The 20,802-nt window shown below is 37.7% G+C and overlaps 1 protein-coding gene across 8 annotated transcripts in view; it reads left to right on the top strand.

Moving 5' to 3' along the window:
- The first annotated feature begins 6,488 nt into the window (after nt 1–6,488).
- MMS22L (MMS22 like, DNA repair protein) overlaps nt 6,489–20,802 on the top strand; it is a 145,275-nt gene continuing 130,961 nt past the window's right edge. For 4 of the 8 annotated variants that reach the window (XR_010116298.1, XM_055259343.2, XM_055259353.2 and 1 more), the window contains exons 1-7: nt 6,513–6,670; nt 7,222–7,461; nt 8,415–8,540; nt 10,906–10,955; nt 16,786–16,873; nt 16,967–17,144; nt 19,835–19,925. Coding sequence is in view for 7 of the 8 variants with exons in the window: in XM_055259343.2 (XP_055115318.2) it covers nt 7,298–7,461; nt 8,415–8,540; nt 10,906–10,955; nt 16,786–16,873; nt 16,967–17,144; nt 19,835–19,925 (697 nt within the window). In the remaining variant the exon portion in view is untranslated. Of the gene's footprint in view, nt 6,671–7,221; nt 7,462–8,414; nt 8,541–10,905; nt 10,956–16,785; nt 16,874–16,966; nt 17,145–19,834; nt 19,926–20,802 lie in introns of those variants that run through there. The other 4 variants (XM_055259314.2, XM_055259304.2, XM_063619633.1 and 1 more) reach the window with 4 other exon arrangements.

Here is a 20,802-nt window from a genome sequence, read left to right as displayed (position 1 = left end):
TAGAGAAATTCACAGAACTTATTGAAAACTATTATATTCACAGTTATGGTTACAAGGAAAAGATAAAGATTCAAATCAGCCAAGAGAAGAAACCCATATGAGAAAGTATCAAACTTCTGTTTGGTGAAACTTTTGTTTTCTTTTCCCAGTGGAGTCATGATGTGTTACTTTCCCAGCATCAACGTGTGAAAATATGCACAGAATACTGCCAACCAGGGAAGTGGTTATGCAGGCATGTTAGAGTGATTACCCACATGGTTGATCTCAGTCTCCAGATTGACTGATATCACGTGACTCCAAGACCCACCCTAAATTACATTTTTGATCTTTCAGTCATGGCCAACTGCCAGCCCAAATCACATTGTTAGATTATCCTGTATGATCCCAGGCCCCAGGTAAAAAAGACACTGTTATCAGACACAACATTCCAGAGGCTTAGAAATTACCTCTCATAAGCCAAGGGCAAAGGCCCAGCCTCCTTTTTGGACAAGATTAAATTATTTACTACATACTTGCCCAGGCCTAGTCATCTCAAAGCTCAACTGCAGAAGAATCTGCTTTCCAAACTGGCTCAGATGATTGTTGGCAGAATTCAGTTTCTTGTGGACTGATGGACTGAGGACCACGGTTCTTCACTACCTATTGTCCAGAGTCTGCTCTCAGTTTTTGCCATGTGGGCCTCTCTAACATGGAAGTTTACTTCATCAAAGTGAACTAATCAAGAAGCTGAGAGGGGAAGAAAGTGAGAGAGAGTTCTAGCAAGATGTAATCACAGTCTTTTGTAATCCAATTGTGGAAGTGATATCTCATCACTTTTTGCTTTATTCTATTCAATAGAAGCAAGTATTTAGGTTCGGCCCACACAAGGGGAGAAGACTGCACAAGGACATGAATACTGGCAGATATTACTGAGAGCAATCTTAGAAGATGTCTATCACAGTAGGCTTTGGGAAAGAAGACAGGAGAGAGGGAGTGGTTGAAGGTTGAAGAAATAGTGGTAATTGAAGGATCAAGCTCCTGGAGGTAAAAGAAAATGGATTAAGAGCACATGCAGGAGGGAAAGATGCTAAAGTTATAGAAAAATGAATGAGGATCAATAATGGAGTTTTTCTTGTATGTAGATTTTTTCAAAGTTCTATGTGGCGTATTCCCTTGTTAATGACTAAGTGCCTTGAACAGTTGTATGAAAAGTCCTTTTTCTTTTATAGGAATGTTGTTCCTTCTTAACCAACTACATTTCTCTGTTGCTACTGAAGTAGTTGTTTAAATCATAATATGTGTGCCAGGGAGTAGCACTTGAGAGGTTAAGAGTTCATTATCTGTTGCACAAAATTAGTGCATTAAAATACTGTGGGTCAACAGAAAGTCAGCTTACGGTAGGTTGTATAAACATTTACAATAGATAGCTCATGGAGATAACCTAATATTTTCAATAGCACAGCACAGAACTAAAAGTCATAACTAAGTTGAGCTATCTCAGTGTATCCTCAACAGTGGCCAACTGTAATAATAAGATCATTAGAACTGGATTAATATTGGTCAGATATTGCTACAATGTTGAATCCAATTCTAGACTTCAGAGCAGTTACTATAAAGAGGTAAGGTGATCTTCATTTACATTTAAGGAATAGGAAGGAACAGTCTTAAACTTTAAATAAGATTTCAATTAAAATCATAACCTTTCTGAAACTGAGACCTTTCAATCAGTGGAATATATCATATCAAGTTGAATTCATGAAAAGTTTCCCTCCTACAAAACATGACATTCATATTAAATTGTTTGACTTTGAGTCTGATACCCGAAAACACAAGAATATATTATCAAATAGACGGTTTGTGGCTATATTTTTTAAAAAGCAGCAAGTTAGAACGGGTTTACTTATTATACAACATTCAAATTCTATCATATGTCCTCCCTGGGTTTTGTTGTTGTTGTTGTTTATTTTCTATTTATTTATTTTTTGAGATAGAGTCTCGCTCTGTCGCCCAGTCTGGAGTGCAGTGGCATGATAATGGCTCACTGCAACCTCTGCCTCCTAAGTTCAAGCAATTCTTCTGCCTCAGCCTCCCGAGTAGCTGAACTACAGGTGTGTGCCTCCACAACTAGCTAATTTTTGTATTTTTAGAAGAGACAGGGTTTCACCATGTTGGCCAGACTGGTCTTGAACTCTTGACCTCAAGTGAGTCACCTGCCTTGGCCTCCCAAAGTGTCGGAATTACAGGCATGAGCCACTGTACCTGGCCTGTCCTGCCCTCTTTTACCAAGTAGCTGTATGGTGCTGGAGAAAATGACAAAACCATGATGACTGAACTCTAATTTTTTGTCACAAATCTCAAATGATCACTCAACACTTCCAGACATTCTTATTATCTTTGCTTAGTAAATATACTTTTCTACTCACCAATATGACAATATCGCACCTCTTCTCTAATTTCTAACAACTACTCTTTCTTCTCACTTCCAGTTGATGTGTCATAGAGAAATAGATGAAATAAAACAAAAACAACTCAACATTCCAACACGTAGTTCACCACCTGTAGCCATCTTAATCTGTATTTTTAAGATTTACTTTTTTTTTTTTTACTCTTCCTATTAGGATAAAAATTTTTTCTTGATCCTATCAGAGGTTGATATGTCATCTGTGTATTGAATACTATCCCCTCTCATCTTTTCAATGCCTTTATTCTTCCAATTATTCCCCTTCTGTTCAGCATCTTTTTTCTTTCCATTTAATAACTGCCATAGCCTCGCAAACATGTTCTAACATCTTTTATCTTGAAAATACCATTTCTTGATCCCTATATGTCCCTCTGTCCTATTTTTATGCTTTATTTTCAATTAAATTCCTGGGTAAAGTTTTGATATTTGCTGATTCACCTCCCATTTTCTATATGACCCACTCCTATCAGATGTTTTTCCCCAACTACTCAACTTAAACGGCTTTTATCAACATTAGTAATGACCTATTTCTTGCCAATACCAATGATTAATCTGTTTTCTTTTATTATTTCACTTATCAGCAATATTCGACATAGCTTACCCATTCTTTCATAAAATACATCTCTTGGATTTCATGACAGACATCATACCATACCACACACACTTGATTTTTCTCCTGTGGACTAGCCTTATTTCTTGCTTTTCTTTGCTGGCATTTTCTTGATTACTAGCAAGCTGAATATCTAAAAGTTCTTAGAGTTTTAGCTCTTACATGTAGGTCTATGATCCTTACTGGGTTAACTTTTATAATGAGGTAAGTTCATTTTTAAGTGTATCAGTATCCAATAGTTCTCTCACTATTTGTTGAAAAGACTATCCTTTCACCATGGAATTACCTTTGCCAAAAAGCATTTGATCAAATGTGTATGGGGGCCTGTTACTGGAGTCTCTATTTTTTTCCACTGGTTATGTCTACCCTTAGATCAAAATCATACTGTTTTGATTATTGTAACTTAATGGCAAGTCCTGAAATCAGGTACTGGAAATCTTTCAACACTATTCTTACTCAAAATTGTTTTGGTTAATCTAGGCCCTTTGCATTTCCATATCAATTTTGGAATGCATTTGTCAATTTCTACAAAAGAAAGTTCTCTGGGATTAGGATTTTGATTGGCAGTCCTTTGAAGCCATAGATAAATTTCAGGAGAACTTTTAATAATATTGAGTCTTCCAATTTATCATTATGCTGTCTCATTCTATTTACTTGAATATTCTTGAATTTTTTTCAGCAATATTTTGGAATCCTTGGCAAACAAAATCTGATGCATATTTTGTTAAATTTAAACGTTGTTTATGTCATTAAATGTTGTTGTTTTCTAAACTCTAATTTTCAAATTATCTTTTCATGTCTATAAAATACAATTAATTTTTGTATATCACTGAACCCCGCCACCTTGCTGAACTCATAGTTTTTGTAGATATTTGTAGAGATTTTTTTAGGATTTTCTATATGAATAATTATATCATCTGAAAATCAAGAGTTTTACTTTTACTTATCCAATCTACATGACATTTATTTATTCGTCTTCCTTATTGCATTGACTAGTTACCTCCAGTAAAATGTTGAGAGAAGTGGAAAAAGTGGACATCATTGCCTTTTTCTCAATCCTAGGAAAAGAACATTCACTTTTATAACTAAGTATGATATTAATAGCAGGGGTAGGGAGTTTTCTTCCATTCTTAGTTGGCAGAGAGTTTTTATCATGAATAGATGTTGAATTTATCAAGTGATCTTTCAGTGTCTATCGAGATGACATAGTTTTTCTTTTTATAGACTTGATATAATGAACTGATTACTTGTAGAAATTTGAATAACCTTGCATTCCTAACATGAATCTAATTTTCTTGTCATATGTCATCCTTTTTGTTTGTTTTGAGACGGAGTCTTGCTCTGGAGTACAGTGGCACGATCTCGGCTCACTGCAACCTCCCCATGCCGGGTTCAAGTGATTCTCCTGCCTCAGCCTCCTGTGTAGCTGGGACTACAGGCGCAGGGCGCCATACCCAGCTAATTTTTGTATTTTTAGTAGAGACAAGGTTTCGCCATGTTGGCCAGGCTGGTCTCGAACTCCTGACCTCAAGTGATCCTCCTGCCTTGGCCTCCCAAAGTGCTGGGATTACAGGCGTGAGCCACTGCACCTTGCCATCATATGTCATCCTTTTTATGTACTGCTGGATTTTGCTTGCTAACATTTCTGCCTTTATGTTTGCATGTGATATTGGATTGTAATTGTCTTTTGTCTTTGCCAGGTTTTGATACCAGTGTGGTGCCAGCCTCATAAAACAAGCATCCAATCTCCTAATTTCTTTAAGAGTTGGTATAGAATTGGTATTACTCCTTCATTAAATGTTTGGGAGAATTTAATAGTAAGGCCATTTGGCCTGGAGAGTTTTTGTTTGTTTGTTTTGTTGCTTTTGAGAAATGGTCTTGCTCTGTTGTCCAGGCTGGAGTACAATGGCACACTCATAGTTCACTGCAGCCTCGACCTCTCCAGCTCAAGTGATTCTCTCACCTCAGCCTCCCTAAGTAGTTGGGACTACAGATGAGCACCACCACGCCCGGCTAATATTTGTAATTTTTTGTGGAGACAAGGGACAGGGTTTCACCATGTTGCCCAGGCCGGTCTGGAACTCCTGGTCTCAAGGGATCCACCTACCTCAGCCTCCTAAAGCCACTGTGCCTGCCCTGGCCTGGAGTTTTCTTAGAAGTGGTGTGTGTGTATGTGTGTGTGTGTGTGTGTGTGTGTGTGTGGAGAGAGAGAGAGAGAGAGAGAGAGAGAGAGAGGAGGGAGGCTTAACCAAAGATTCTGAGTACTATGATAAATATAGAGATATTCAAATTTTCTTCTTTTGTTGATTTTTGACAGTTTGTGTCTTTTAAGGAATTTGTCCATTTCACCTATGCTTATTGGCATAAAAATGTTCATAATGTTCTTTTAATATCCTTGTTCTTTTAATGACTAAATTTCATAGTGAAACCTTTTTAATTCCTGATACTGATAATTTATTTTCTTTATCAGTTTGGGTAGGGAGTTTATCAATTATATTGTTCTTTTAAAAAAACAACTTTTGCATGTATTTCCTTCCATTTATTTCATCCCATTTATTTCTACTATTTATCATTTCATTCATTTTGCTTGCTTTGGTTTCAATATGCTGGGGGTTTTTTCTAGTTACTTAAGACAAAAGTTTATTGAATTGAGTTCTTCTTTTTAATGTAAGCAGGTACTGTTACAAATTTTAATGTTTTCATTTTTATTTAATTCAACGTATTTTCTAATTTTCCTGTGATTTTTCCTGATTCATAGGTTAGTTAGAAGTATGATTCTTAATTTCCAAATATTTAGAGTATTTCAGGTATCTATTTTTTTATTTCTAGTTTAATGCCATTATGATCAGACTATATGCTTTGTACTATTTAAATCCTTTTAAAGTTGATGACGTTTGTTTTATGGCTAGGAATATGGTATCGCTTAGTGAATGTTTCATGTGCATTTGCCAGGAGTGTGTATTCTGCTATTGTTGGGTTGGTCACCTATAAACGTCAATTAGGTAAAGTTGGTTAGTAGTGCTTTCCAAGTTTTCCATATCCATACTAATTTTCTGTCTACTTGTTCCATCAGTTACTGAGAAAATTCACTGTTGCACTTGCCTGCCTCACAGCCCACGGACAAAAGGCATCTGCATTCTAACAAGAGTTTCTGACCCCAGAGCGGGAAGAGAGGACGGCGCGACTGTGGGTGTGAACGAGGCACTCACTTCGTACTCACTGGAGTAAATCTCTTCCCTTTGGTCCGGCCAGAGGATAAACCCATAGTCCTTAAATCCTCTCCTCCGCCTCAGCAGCAGTTCCGTTTTTGGTTTGTTTTTTTTTTTACCAGGCCCCGCCTTTCAGCCTAACGCACCAATTAAAGGTACAAAAAAAAAAGTTTCTCAGTACCTCGTCCCGGGCTGATGGACTCTCGCGAGAATTCGTGGCGCTCCGGCTGTTTCCGCGCAGATATCGCGAGGCGATTGGTAGCCGGGCGAGGGCTGCGCCGTGGCCTCGCCTTTTCGGAGCGCGGGCGCGCGGTGGCGGGAATTTCGCCTGTTTGCGGTTTGGACCCTAGAGATTTCTGGTGGTGGTCTGGGTCACAGGAGGCAGGTTTCGGGAGCTGGAAGTGTGAGCAGGTACGACAGGCACCGCGGGTAACCGACGCCTCGGGTCATTGCTGCAGCCGGGTACGCGGGATACCGGCACCCCGCCTTCGCCCGAGTGCTGCCGGGCGTGGGCCTGGTGGGTCTCGCCTCCTCCTCGGAGGGTCGGGGTTGGCTCTAGGGACTGCTTTGCTAGTTTCTACCCCGAGCCGGGGAGGGAGCGTTCTCCACCCTGCTGCTGGGAAACGGGCGGAGAGTGGTTTAGAAACGTTGCGGAGGGCGCAGTTCTAGGCAAGCCCGGAACGCTATGTCCTGCAGACATTTCTTTGCTTTTCACCTTGTCCTGGGCTGCAGAGCCCGACTTAGTGGGCGGATTTCGAAGTCCCTGCCACAGCCAGTTGGTTGTGCATTTTGTCTTAAGTTCTGACAGCCTTAATGGGCGGAGCGGCGGGGGGGAATTGGGAATTTGGCTTCTGGGTTTGTTCGTTTGTTTTTCCTTCCTGCTGGCGGACGTCTTGGGAACTTTATGAAGTAATCCCCACTCTCTTGCCGCCCCCCCCTCCCCCCGCCACACACACACACAGGAATCTCTTCACACCTTCTCTTTGGAGCCCTTAATGATAAAACGAACCCCAGACGTTTCAGAACATGAAGTAAACAATGGAGAACTGTTCTGCCGCATCGACCTTCCTGACTGACAGCTTAGAGCTGGAGCTGGGGACGGAATGGTGCAAACCTCCTTACTTTTCTTGTGCTGTTGACGACAGAGGAGGAGGAAAACATTTTTCTGGAGAATCCTACCTCTGCAGCGGAGCCCTTAAGCGGTAGGTAAAACTCAGAGACATTTTCCCTCATCTGATTATTCACCAGTTTTTTAGGAATGTTAGTTATTTCAGCCCATTAAACTTTGGTGTTCACCAAATCATGTTTTATAAATCAGCTTAGTATATCATAAGGGTACAAATGATTATCAGTTCTGCTGGCTTCTTGGTAAGGGCATATCTAAAGTATTTGGGGTATTAGGGAAAACTTCTTTGGTAACTGATGTTCCCTTACAGTAGGGAGCTGGGCACTAATTTTTCTTCTACTTAAAGTGAATTCCTATCTGAGCCTTTTGCAATAGTATTTCCTTCTAAAGAGTGTGATAATATTCTAGAGCTTTCCAGTAATTTTTAAGAAAGACAAACATTTTTTATTGCCCCCGTTCCTTCTAATCCTACCTACACATATAGAAGTGTATAGACTTATTTTGCCTCGGGCAGGTACATATATATTACAGTAAAACTGCTCTTCTTGAAATATTTTGGTAATACCTGCTGAGGCAGTTTCAGTCAGGAAACTATTTTTGTTGACTTTATAGTTGTACCTTGTTAGAGACCTTAAATAGAATACTCAACTTCATTAGTTGGATACTATTCTCCAGACATGGCTCAGAATAGCTTTTAGCAGTTTTAAAAATTAAATGTCCCCTCAAAGGATGAAATTCTACAACTGAAGAATACTGGTGAAGACAGGCATAAGTATGTTTTTTAGAATTCTTGTTGATTTTTCCTCTTAAGTTACATTACACTTTAGTCGTACATTTTATCAATATAGAAGATTGACATTTTAATACAGCCTAGCTATTGTAATCTTGAATGTGTAAAGTACCAAGGCATTTTCTGACTTTTTATACATGTCATGTATAATATGGATTCAAATAATGTAAAGAAAAGAGCCGTTGTATTATGGTACTTAGTATACTTTTTATGAGATTAAAACATAATTTTCATTTCAGGTTGATTTTGAATCTTGACCCTTTACCAACTAATTTTGAAGAAGATACCTTGGAAATATTTGGCATTCAGTGGGTTACTGAAACAGCATTAGTGAATTCATCTAGAGAACTCTTTCATTTATTCAGGTATTTCTTCGTTTTAACTTTCTGTGAGTGTAGGTGTTGTTCACTTTTGTAAATTACATTGTTGGGTGGCTTCCAATACTGATATTACAAAAGACCAGGGGAATTGTGCTGGTTGCTCACTTGATTATCTTACCAGTAACAGTAATCAAGCAGCAATGCATGATGAGTAACGGTTTTAATGAGTTGCGTTTTATTTTCGGAATCTTTATTCTTTGCATTTGACATCATGTATTGACAAATATTTAAGGCTTTGAACTATAATTTTTAGAAGAAAATTAAAATATTTTTGTTGTGCAATAGCCATAGTCTTTCAGTGATTTTTAGAGTATGGTCTTTTCCAAATAAATTATTTAGACCGTGTAATAGAAATATTAATTCTTTATTTGGACAACATTTAAAATTTTTTTAATGAAATATTTTAAGCATACACAAAATAATAATATAATGAACATCCATATACCCTCCTTCAGTTGCAGTAAACAACAACTTTTTATTACATTTCCTTCATCTGTCTTGTCTCCTCTTCTTTTGGCTTAAGTATTTGTAAGGAAATCCTAGGCATCATGTCATTTCACCCATAAATACTTCAGTATGAATTTCTTAAAAACACGTGCTTTTTAAAAAACGATGAGGACAGCCAGGCGCGGTGGCTCATGCTTGTAATCCCAGCACTTTGGGAGGCTGAGGCGGGCAGACCACGAGGTCAGGAGTTCGAGACCAGCCTGACCAACATGGTGAAACCCCTTCCCTACTAAAAATACAAAAATTAGCCAGGCATGGTGGCGCATGCCTGTAATCCCAGCTACTCAGGAGGCTGAGGCAGGAGAACTACTTGAACCCAGGAGGCGGAGGTTGCAGTGATTAGAGATTGCCCACTGTACTCCAGCCTGGGTGACAGAGCAAGACTCTGTCTCAAAAAAAAAATCATCTCAATAAAAATTAAAGTTCTTCATTATCGTTTAAGACACAATTCATATTCAGATTTTAGGTAATTTTAAACAGGAGTCAGTTGTTGAAAGCTAATTATTCCAAAACACAGTAAAAATCTATATGTGATACATTTAAAGGAAAATGCAGAGGTGGAAGGAATTCTCTCACCATCATCCCATGAAACCTTTTGAAGAGACTTAACTGTATCTACGCCATGTCATGTTTTATTGATAGAACAGGCTCAGTGAGTGATCCTCTGTAATCCTGAACATACAGAATGAGTGAGTCTTTATCTAGGACATAGGTTATAAATATGGGTTAATTTTTAAAGAGTTTGAAATCAACTAGGAAGAATAGCAAGAAATTACTATCCGGAATTAAGATGGAACATCATAAATAACAGCTTTCCCTGATACTTTAGTCTACATTATTCCTTTTTTGAACTTCTGTTGTATAACTGTATGATACAGTTTAAAATTTTATTATGTAACTGTTAACCTAGAATGTTTTATGTATCTTAAACTTCTTTTTTTTTTTTTTTTTGAGAGGGTGTCTCGCACTGTCACCCACGCTGGAATGCAGTGGGGCAATCTTGTCTCACTGCAACTTCTGCCTCCCGAGTTTAAGTGTTTCTTTGCCTCAGCTTCCCGAGTAGCTGGGATTACAGGGGCCCGCCACCATGCCCGGCTAATTTTTGTGTATTTTTAGTAGAGATGAGGTCTCACCAGGCTGGCCAGGCTGGTGTTGAATTCCTGACCTCAGGTGATCCACCTGCCTTGGCCTCCCAAAGTGCTAGGATTACAGGTGGGAGCCACTGCACCCCATCTTAAACTTCTTTTTTTTTTTTGAGATGGAGTCTTGCTCTGTCGCCCAGGCTGGAGTGCAGTGGCGCGATCTCCGCTTACTACAAGCTCCAGCTCCTAGGTTCACGCCATTCTCCTGCCTCAGCCTCCCGAGTAGCTGGGACTACAGGCGTCCGCCACCATGCTGGGCTAATTCTTTTGTATTTTTAATAGAGACGGGATTTCACCATGTTTGCCAGGATGGTCACGATCTCCTGACCTCGTAATCTGCCCGCCTCGGCCTCCCAAAGTGCTGGGATTACAGGCGAGAGCCACCACGCCCAGCTGTAAACTTAAAGATATAAACAGTATCTTGCTGATGGTGAAGTCTATGGTATTTGAAATAATTTTTGAGATATATGCAGTCTTTAATAGATAATTTTGGAAGGTCAGGCAAAGATGTATTTTATCTTTTCTTAAAGTTTTCATTACCTTAAACTGATCTTTTGTTAACATTCACAAGGTATTTATCATCATCCCCAAATAAAAGAGGTATTGAAGCTGTGTAATAGATTTGGAAACATTGTCCGTGTAATTGTTACATACTTTAAAGTGTTCTAAAATTAACTCTCACCTTACATTTTTAAAATCAGGCAACAACTGTACAACTTGGAAACCTTGTTACAGTCCAGTTGTGATTTTGGTAAGTTTAAGGTGTGTTTAATGCAAAAGAGAATGGTGCTCCATTATAGTGAATTGCCCATGGGTCCATGATGGTGTAATTGGCATATCATGATAATATGGAGGAAGCATTAGGCCAGAAGTTTACGAATTTAGTGTTCAGAAAAAGTATGACTTTTTAAATTTTGTTGTAGCTGAGATACAGTATTTTCCCAAATCTGTAGATTTTAAAGGTAAAACCGACTTAAGGAAGCTAAACTTCTCTGAAGAGAATTAGTACTTGTTTTGGAGGTAGGGAGTGGGATAGAGAACTTAAATGAGAACTAAAAAGTTCCAGACCTCATGCTGTCTTCTTGATTTTCTTTTCTGCTTTCTGCTTTTCTGTTTGCTTTTGGTGTTTAATGGATCACTGATTTTTTTTTTCTTTTGTTTAGATTGGTATAGTTGGTTTTTGTTTTTTTTTTTGTTTGTTTTTGTTTTTTTTTTTTTTTTTGATATGGAGTTCTGCTCTTTTGTCCAGGCTACAGTACAAGGGTGCAATCTCAGCTCACTGTAACTTCTGCCCCCCGGGTTCAAGTGATTCTCCTGCCTCAGCCTCCCAAGTACCTGGGATTATAGGCACCTGCCACCACCCCCAGCTAATTTTTGTATTTTTAGTAGAGATGGGATTTCGCCATTTTGGCCAGGCTGATCTCAAACTCCTGACCTCAAGTGATCCGCCTGCCTTGGCCTCCTGAAGTGCTAGGATTACAGGCATGAGCCACCGCATGTATAGCTAAGGTAGTAAAGGGAATTGAAGGGCAGTGTGTTTTAGTGCAGGCTGGCTGCTTCTCCTTTCTAGTAATTTTGGTGCAGTGCAGTGTTTAGAATCATGGCCTTGTCACCCTGGCTTCCAACCCTAGCTAATTGTGGGTCTTACATCAAGTAATAGTTCTAACTTTGTTGAGTGTGTTAAGTGCTTAACACAGTGTCTACCATTAGTGATGCCTAGCAACCAAAGACTACCTGGAACACTTTTGGTCAAACAGAGGTTTATTAGATTATGAAAAAGGGAAAAATACACATTATGAGGAAAAGCTGGGGCTTGTCAGTAAGAGGGAGTAGGAAGGGACTTGTGATATGTTTGGGGCTCATTCTGGTGATTTTCGGTAGGGCTTAAGGGGGATAAGGCTATATTCTGGATTGGATGCTGTTAATTAGCAGGGGCAATTTGAAGAATGGGTATTTCAATTTTTATCTAGGAGGTGAGACAAACAAAGGGAGGGGTGTAATTAGTAAAAAAGTATTGTCCTGGTCACTGGAAGAGGGAGGATGTGTTTTTTTGTTCATTTTTTTGTGTGCGTGTGTTTTGTTTGGAGTGTGTGTGATTGCATAGTGCCATGTTTTGTATTCAGACATGGTTACAGAGGTTTTGTTTTTATCTTGTTTCACTTTAATGGAGTGGCCCTGTATCATTATTATTTATTATTATTATTATTTTTTGAGGTGGAGTCTCGCTCTGTCACCCAGGCTGGAGTGCAGTGGCGTGATTTTGGCCCACTGCAACCTCTGGCCCCATGGGTTCAAGCAATTCTCCTGCCTCAGCCTCCTGAGTAGCTGGGATTACAGGCACACGCCACCACACCTGGATAATTTTTGTATTTTTAGTAGAGATGGGGTTTCACCATGTTGGTCAGGCTGGTCTCGAACTCCTGACCTTGTGATCCACCTGCCTCGGCCTCCCAAAGTGCTGGGATTACAGGCGTGAGCCACCGTGCCTGGACTATTTTTTATGTTTTATGAAAATTGTTTATTTTCAGTAGGGGATACCATGGCCTAGCTGTTAGCTATCAGCTTTTAGGCTGTTTTATATGTTTTGTTTTCTTAGTATGTTACGTGATTTGTAAATGTTACGTATTATTGTTTCATTATCGTCTGATGGGTCCCTGGTTCATGCCAGGTACTTTGCAAGGTACTGACAAATCAAAGAGGAAAAATATGCTGCTGATGAGTTTGCAGTTGTGTAGACAGCTAGACATGCAAGCATACGTCTCCTTGGTAAATGAAAAGGTATGGTGATAAAGGAATGTACAAGCTCCTGTGGAAACCAAGGGCTTTGTCTGTCTGTGAGCTTGTCACTAAATGGTGCCAGATCTGGGTCTTCACAGATGGGAAGGAATTAGCTAGGCAAAAGATTTGGGAAAAGTTTTTCGGACAGGAAGAATTCCAGGCAGAAAAAAAAAAAACTGTATAAACAAAGACATGATGTGTGTACAAACATAGAAGTTTAGAGAGCATGGATTAAATATTAATTACATATGGTTGGATCAGAATGTGTGTGAGTGATGAATTTGGAAGGGATGAAAGCAGAGTTGGCTTTGTAAACCATGACAGAGAGTATGATTTTTATTTTGGAACTCCTGTGGAGCCACTAAAAGATTATAGTGGAAAGAACCAAAATACCTTTACATAGAATAACTTAAGTAAATTGGGTTCATGGAAGGCATTTATTATGATAGATTATTATTATTACACTTATTAACCTGAAACCACTGCAGTGGACCATTTGTTAAGATGGTTATTTGTTACACTGACATTTTGGCTGTTTTTGTTGCTTAAAAAAGGCTTTTAATGACAGATTTTGGACAAGTTAGTGGTGTTAAATATTATCCATACATGTACATGTCCCTGCCATGTAGCTGTGTTCATTAACTTGTGTAGCTACCCTTGGCCCTCAGCTGTGCCAAGAAGTCCCTATGTAGTTACTTACTGCCAGGTGAGTATAGTTCTTGTTCTAGTCATTATGCTTCCAGGGTTAATTTCCAGTTGAGGCAGAATAACATACATAATGACATATGTTTTGCTGATAGCTGTTTTTTTTCCCTCTTTCCCTCTCTCTCTCCCTCTTTCCCTCTCTCTCTCTGTTTCGAGACAGGGTCTCATTCCATCTCCCAGGCTGGAGTGCAGTGGCGCGATCATGGCTCACTTCAGCCTTAACCTCCTGGGCTCAAGCAGATCCTCCATCTCAGCTTCCCGAGTAGCTGAGACTACAGGCTCACACCACCATGCCTGGCTAATTTTTTATTTTTTTGTAGAGATAAGGTCTCACTATGTTGCTAAGACTGGTCTCAAACTTCTGGGCTCAAGTGATCCTCCCGCCTTGGCCTCCCAAAGTGCTAGCATTATAGGTATCAGCCACCACACTCAGCCAAGAGCTATGCTTAAATATAGTTGTTGGTGTTACCCTGTCTCAGCTATTGTGTGTGTGTTTTTTTTTCTCTAGACATTCCTTATGGATTTCTTAAAATGTCTTCCGTTTCTGACTTCATGCTTGTTTTCATCCATCTTGAATATATGGAGTATACATTATAACCACCGTTGTTGCTGCTATTAATAATTCTTCTTTTTGAGAGGGAATCTTGCTCTGTCACCAGGCTGGAGTGCAGTGGCGCCATCTCGGCTTGCTGCAACCTCTGACTCCCTGATTCAAGCAATTTTCCTGCCTCAGCCTCCCGAGTAGCTGGGATTACAGTCACATGCCACCACGCCCAGCTGATTTTTGTATTTTTAGTAGAAACAGGGTTTCATCATGTTGGCCAGGATGATCTTGATCTCCTGACCTCGTGATTCGCCTGCCTCAGCCTCCCGAAGTGCTGGGATTACAGGCGTGAGCCACCACGCCCAGCCAATAATTCTTTTATCACTGTCATTTCCGAAACTATTGATTAGTTTTTCTCCTGATTCTGTGATATATTTTTCTGCTTCTTTGAATATATAGTAATGTTCTATTGTTAGATGAACATCGTGGGTTTCACATTGTTGCTTTCTGGATTTTTATTCCTTAAACTAGATGTTGAATTTTGTTCTGGCTCACTGTTGTGTAGTTGTAATCCAGTGGCTCTTTTTGAGGCTTGCTTTAAATTTTTGTAGGACTTTTAAAAAGCAGCCTTTAATGTTAATTTAGCCTAGTAAATTAGCCTATTAAGGCTTTTGAGAATTCTTTCTCATGCCTAGTCTATTATGAGATTTTTTTTCATGCTTGCTGGTGAGAACTTGAACTATTCCCTGGCTTGTGTACTCTTTATAGGGAATTGTTTTTTGGTGTTTCTCCCTGGCCTTGGGTAATATTTTTCATGCTTGAACAAATCAATACTTAAATCTCAGAGGGACCCTTCTGTACCCTTCCAGAACTCTATTTTGTATAGCTTCTTTCTTCTTGGGTACTTTTGCCCTGCAAATTTGGGCTTCCCTAAACTTGGATCCCATATCTCCTCATCTCAGAGAGTGAGTTGGGCTGTATTTGGGTTCTCTTCCTCACATTGCAGCCTGGAAACTGTCTCTAGGTGGGGAACTGGTTCAGTTGTAGGGCTCAGTTTCTCTCTGGGAGAGCAATCTTATATTGTCTTGTGTCCAGAGCCTGAAAACTTGCTTGACGTAATTTTTATGGTTTTCAGTTTTACAGTGGGAGATGGAGCAATCCGATTATTTTACTCCATCTTGCCTGGATGCAGATGTTCACTGCAGTTATGTTTAAGAGAGTACTGCCTTTATGGGCCGAGAATTGTGAAAATTGGGATGATATGACTTTTTATGGGTGAAATAAAGCCATAAAAATGCAGTTTAATATGGAGGTATTTACACAACTGCTTCACACTTATGCTTCTATTCTGCCAAAGTAGTGGCCATGATTGTTCATTTGAGTTAAACTTTAGTTTTATGTTTAGTATGGCTGTAAATTTATAGCCTATAATTCTCATCATGTTTTATTTGCTTTTGTTTACTAGACTGTCTCTTACTCATTCTCTCTATAATGATTATCAGTGTTTTGCCCGTAGTAACTACCTAGATAATTATTGCTGATATAAATGCTGAAGTAAGTGAGGGAAAAGCTGACATGGAGTGAGGTTGGGAGAAAGACAGCAACTATTAAAAGGTCGTTCAGAGCTTTATAAATTATTATTAGGAGCTTTGATTTTATTCTAAATATAGTAGGTATTCTTTCAAGAGTTTTGACTTGGGAACAGGATAAATTGATATACATTTTAAGCAGATTTTTTACTTAGTGTATAGGGGGACAAAAGAGAGCGTGGAAAGACCTGTGAAGAGTGCTATTGTGGTGGTTTAAGTGTTTATAGGGAAAATGGATAGTTTCAATGTATATTTGGTTATAAACTTAATAGGACTCTGAAGGATTAGATATGAGGTTAAAGGAAATGGAAGAATCAAGAACCACATAGGCTACTGGTGGCACCATTTAATGAAATGCTGAAAACAAGGGCAGCATGAACAGGTTTTGAAAGAAATCAAAGGAGGTATTATTTGCACTGTCTGAGCAATCCAAGTATAGGTGTTAGGCAGTTTAACATGTAAGGGCTGGAGTGCAAAGGAGAGATGTGGGTTGTAGATAACCCTTTTAGAGTCATTATCATTTATTAATAAAGGAACTGATGAGATCATACATGTGGGAAGAGATATACAGAGAGTAGAGGATTCAGGACTGAGTCCTGAAGAGACCATATTAATAATAGAATTGAGGAGGAGGAGCCAATAAAAGAGAGGTAGGACAAAGGACACATGAGGAAGAAAGAAGACTGTCAGTATCTGGCACCATGAAGCCAGGTGTAGCTAGTGCTACTGTGGGAGCAAGTTACTTGAGGGTAGGCACTGTCCATTAGAGTGGGCAATGTAGGTTTGATTGGTGACTTTAATAAGAGCATTTTTTGAGGAGTAGTGGGGAGCAAGAACCATATGAGAATGTTTAATATAAAATGTTGCAAGATAGAGAATTGCTGCTGGTGTGGCTTACAACATTTTTTGTCACTGCCCATGATAATTATTTGAACTATGATTAACATTGTCTATTTTGGTTTCAGGGAAGGTATCAACTCTACACTGCAAAGCAGACAATATTAGACAGCAGTGTGTACTATTTCTCCATTATGTTAAAGTTTTCATCTTCAGGTAGGATATCAGATGAGTATTTTGATCACTGCATGAATTTCTGTGTGTATTCACACAGACTTTGGTTGTTTATTTTATCTAATTATTTTTTAGGTATCTGAAAGTACAGAATGCTGAGAGTCATGTTCCTGTCCATCCTTATGAGGCTTTGGAGGCTCAGCTTCCCTCAGTGTTGATTGATGAGCTTCATGGATTACTCTTGTATATTGGACACCTGTCTGAACTTCCCAGTGTTAATATAGGAGCATCTGTAAATCAAAACCAGATTAAGGTTTGACTTGTTTCATTTGATTTTTAAATTATCAGCTTTTTCTCCCCACAAGGAATATTCATTCAAGAAGGAGAGAAATTAGTCAGAATTACAGCTCTGGAACCTGACTGCCTGAGTTGAAATTCTTGCCCCCCCATCCTCCTTTTATTAGTTATGTGCTTTTGGGCAAATGACACCTCAGCTTCCCCATCTGTGTAATTCTTATAACTTACTAGAATCATTGGATGAATTAAATAAATTCATATACATGAAGTTATTAAAACATAGTAGTCATTGAATCAGTAGCTAGTCTCTTGATTTATGACTGTATAAATGTCTGAAAATTTTAAAGCAAATGAAATAATCTTTATTTTCTAAAATTTTTATCATATATTACAGTAAGATTCAAGATCAGCTTATAAAAAACTTTCAAGACCACATCATTATGTGTATTCTGACTTTTGAGGCCTTTTTGGAATGTGATTAAGATTGTTTTGACTGTGCCCTTTTTTTCCTACCTGTGATAATCATTCCCTCTGAAGTTTGGTTTTTAAAAATTTAGATTGTTACCATGCCTAGCTTATAGATAAGTAATAGATTCTGCATATGAAAATCGGAGCTTATATGAATAACAAATTATGGTAATTCACAGTGAGATTCCCTGAAGTCTCAACCCCTTTCATTATATTTGACTTTACCGTTTTGAATAATATTTGCTCTTTATGAACATATCTTTGTTAAAATGTAAAAACAGCTGAGCATGGTAGCTCATGCCTGTAATCCCAACACTTTGGGTGGCTGAGGCAGGAGGATTGCTTGAATCCAGGATTTGAGACCAGCTTGGGCAACATAGCGAGACCCCATCTCTACAAAAAATTAAAAAGTTAGTCCAGTGTGGTGGCACATACCTTGTAGTCCCGGCTACTCAGAAGGTTGAGGTGGGAAGATCCCTTGAACTCAGGAGGTCGAGGCTGTGGTGAGACATGATTGCACCACTGCATTCCAGCCTGGATGACAGAGCAAGACCCTATCTCAAGAAATAAAATAAGTAGAATTAAATGTTTACATATTTCTGTGAAATGAAGCAGAAACAAGTTGACTTTTTCATCAGAGATCAATACATGTAATAATAAAAGCAAATAAAGTTCTAACTGAATTTACAAGTTATCTAATCAATAGAAAACAAATAGATAATTGCTTTTATGTCATTTAATAAAAAGATTCATGAGTAGATTGTTGAGGGAGGGATATTTTCCTTACTAGTTTCTGTAAATTGGACTGGTTTTTATTTTCTAGTTATCCATCAAATACGTAAGAAATAAAAATGAATAATTTATATAGCAGCAGAAATAAAAATTTGTGCACTAGGGTCCTCAAACTAGGTTTTGCCTTTCATAGACTTTTTAATTAGGCAGACTTGAAAAGATAGGTTATTTGAAGCTCAGAAGACTAAATTTTTAAAGCAGGGGAACTTTACAGTCCTCAAAAAATAAAAAATCACACACCAAAAAACTGTTCTTTTCTGAAACAAAAAAGCATCTTTCAAGACTTTGTATAATTTGTTATAACAGTCTTGTATGTGAAATGTCTTGTTTTAATTGGTATTTCCAGTTGAGCTTCTTTTATTATTTTTTAAGAACTCTCTAGATATATATTAGTTGTTGGGAATTATGTATTGCAAATATTTTCTTTACTTTTTCATCAAGTAAGCTGACTTTCTAGGTCGATTTGAATTTTTTATAGTTATCATTTTCCATTTTTTGTTTTATCTATGCTGTTAAAATATTTTGATTGTTGTTTTTATTTCTTTAATTCATGTTATTTTAAAATATGCAGTGAGGTGAGAAGTCTAACTTTAGTTTCTTGCAAAGTTAAAAATCTTATTTTTTGTTGAATGACCCATACTTTTCCCATCGATTCGAGATGCCACATAAATTTATTTCTGCCTTCTCTGTTCTTGCTGTTTGTTATCTATTTCTGTCCCAATATTGTTTTGTCAGTGTAGCATTTTATTTTGTTTGTATACCTAATAAGGCAGGTCTACTCTTCATCATTCTTTCTATTTGTTTTAATGGAACATGTTATGTCATTGTATTTATTTTTATAGTGATGCTAAATGCTGACAGGAGGAAGGTTATTGATAACCCAGTATAACACAGTACTTGAAAGTGCTGAGTTTTGACTCAGATAGAATTGAGTTTGAATACTAATACATGAATTGAGAGGTAAATTTTTTCACCTCTTTTAACTTCTGTTTCTTAATGAGGTGACAATAATGTCTACATGACAGTCTAAAGTTCTTTTGTTAAAATATTTTATAGGAGTTTCTGGATACTCATACATTAAAAAAAATTTCCTAGCTAAATTCTAAAACAAAATTCTGAAAATACATGTTAAAAAATTCTTTTACTGCCTTGCAGCTATAGTAGAATCAGAGGTTGGTTGGAAGGTACCTTTACTATACAAGTCTATTCAGCAGCCCCACGGTGGGTTTGTCTTAAACCAACAGATGAAAATATTTCCTGCTTTCAAAGATCTTCAGTGAAAGAATCCTCTAATGAACAAGACAGAGGTTTTCCCTGAGCTTTTGAATAGTGGTAGGTTAATTGGTTCTTTATCCTTGTGTTTATGGAGGAGTATTGTGACATGCTATGAAATACCTAGTAAAATATTAATGAATTCTCAATCACAGTTGATAATGTCATCCACAGCTTTTTCCACCATCATGGCATTTCTTACATCTCCACTTGGATATACATTGGCTGGTGTTAGAAATTCTTTACATGCTGGGTGAAAAATTGAGTAAGTTTATGGATTTATGATTTATATTTTTAAAATCAGCTTTTATTGCTTTTTAAAATTACATAAGTAATAAGTGCTTTCTGATATTTAAAAAGAAAATCAAATAGTAAACAAAGTATGAAGTAAAAGTTTTACTCCTTTTTTTCCGGAGATAACTATTGGGAACAGCTTGATTTATCTTTCCATATTTACTTTCTATCTGTTAGTATACATATATAGAAACTCATAGGTAAAATTTTGTTGTTTTTAACCACAGATATGATCATCATACTGTTCGGTGTGATCTTTCATTATCAGTGTTTTAGCGATCTGTTTATGTTAGTACCTATAGTTCTACTTTATCCATTTAAAGGCTGCATGTTATGGTTCTACTATATTTAGCCATTTCTATTTTTAAACATTGAAGTTACTTTCATTTTTTGATTTTACAAATCATTTTTCACTGAACACCCTTCTGTATAGATATATATCTTTAATATGTGTACAAGTTATTCTGTAAAATATTCTTGGAAGTAGAGTGGCACATTGTAGTTTTAATACATATATGCTGCTGTTTTGCTGAATAGTAAGTCCTGCTGATCTATAGGCATTAACTATAGTGTGCCTTTACTTCATACTCTTGCCAGTAGTTGATATGATCAATTATATTTTATTTTTTGCCAACTAACATGTGAAAAATGAAATGGCTTTTTTTATCTGCAATTTCTTGGTTACTAGTGAAGTTGAACATCTTTACATTTTATTGTCTATATTTGCTTTATTAATTACTTACTCATTATATTTTGCAAATTTTCCTCTTTTTTTAGTAGGAGTTTGTACATATTATGGATAAATATCTTTTATCCTTGTGGATATGTTGCCCATTTATTTCTTGATC

This window comes from Symphalangus syndactylus, chromosome 2, assembly GCF_028878055.3.
Source record: "Symphalangus syndactylus isolate Jambi chromosome 2, NHGRI_mSymSyn1-v2.1_pri, whole genome shotgun sequence".
NCBI lineage: Eukaryota > Metazoa > Chordata > Mammalia > Primates > Hylobatidae > Symphalangus > Symphalangus syndactylus.
This window is presented reverse-complemented; position numbering and strand designations above follow the sequence as displayed.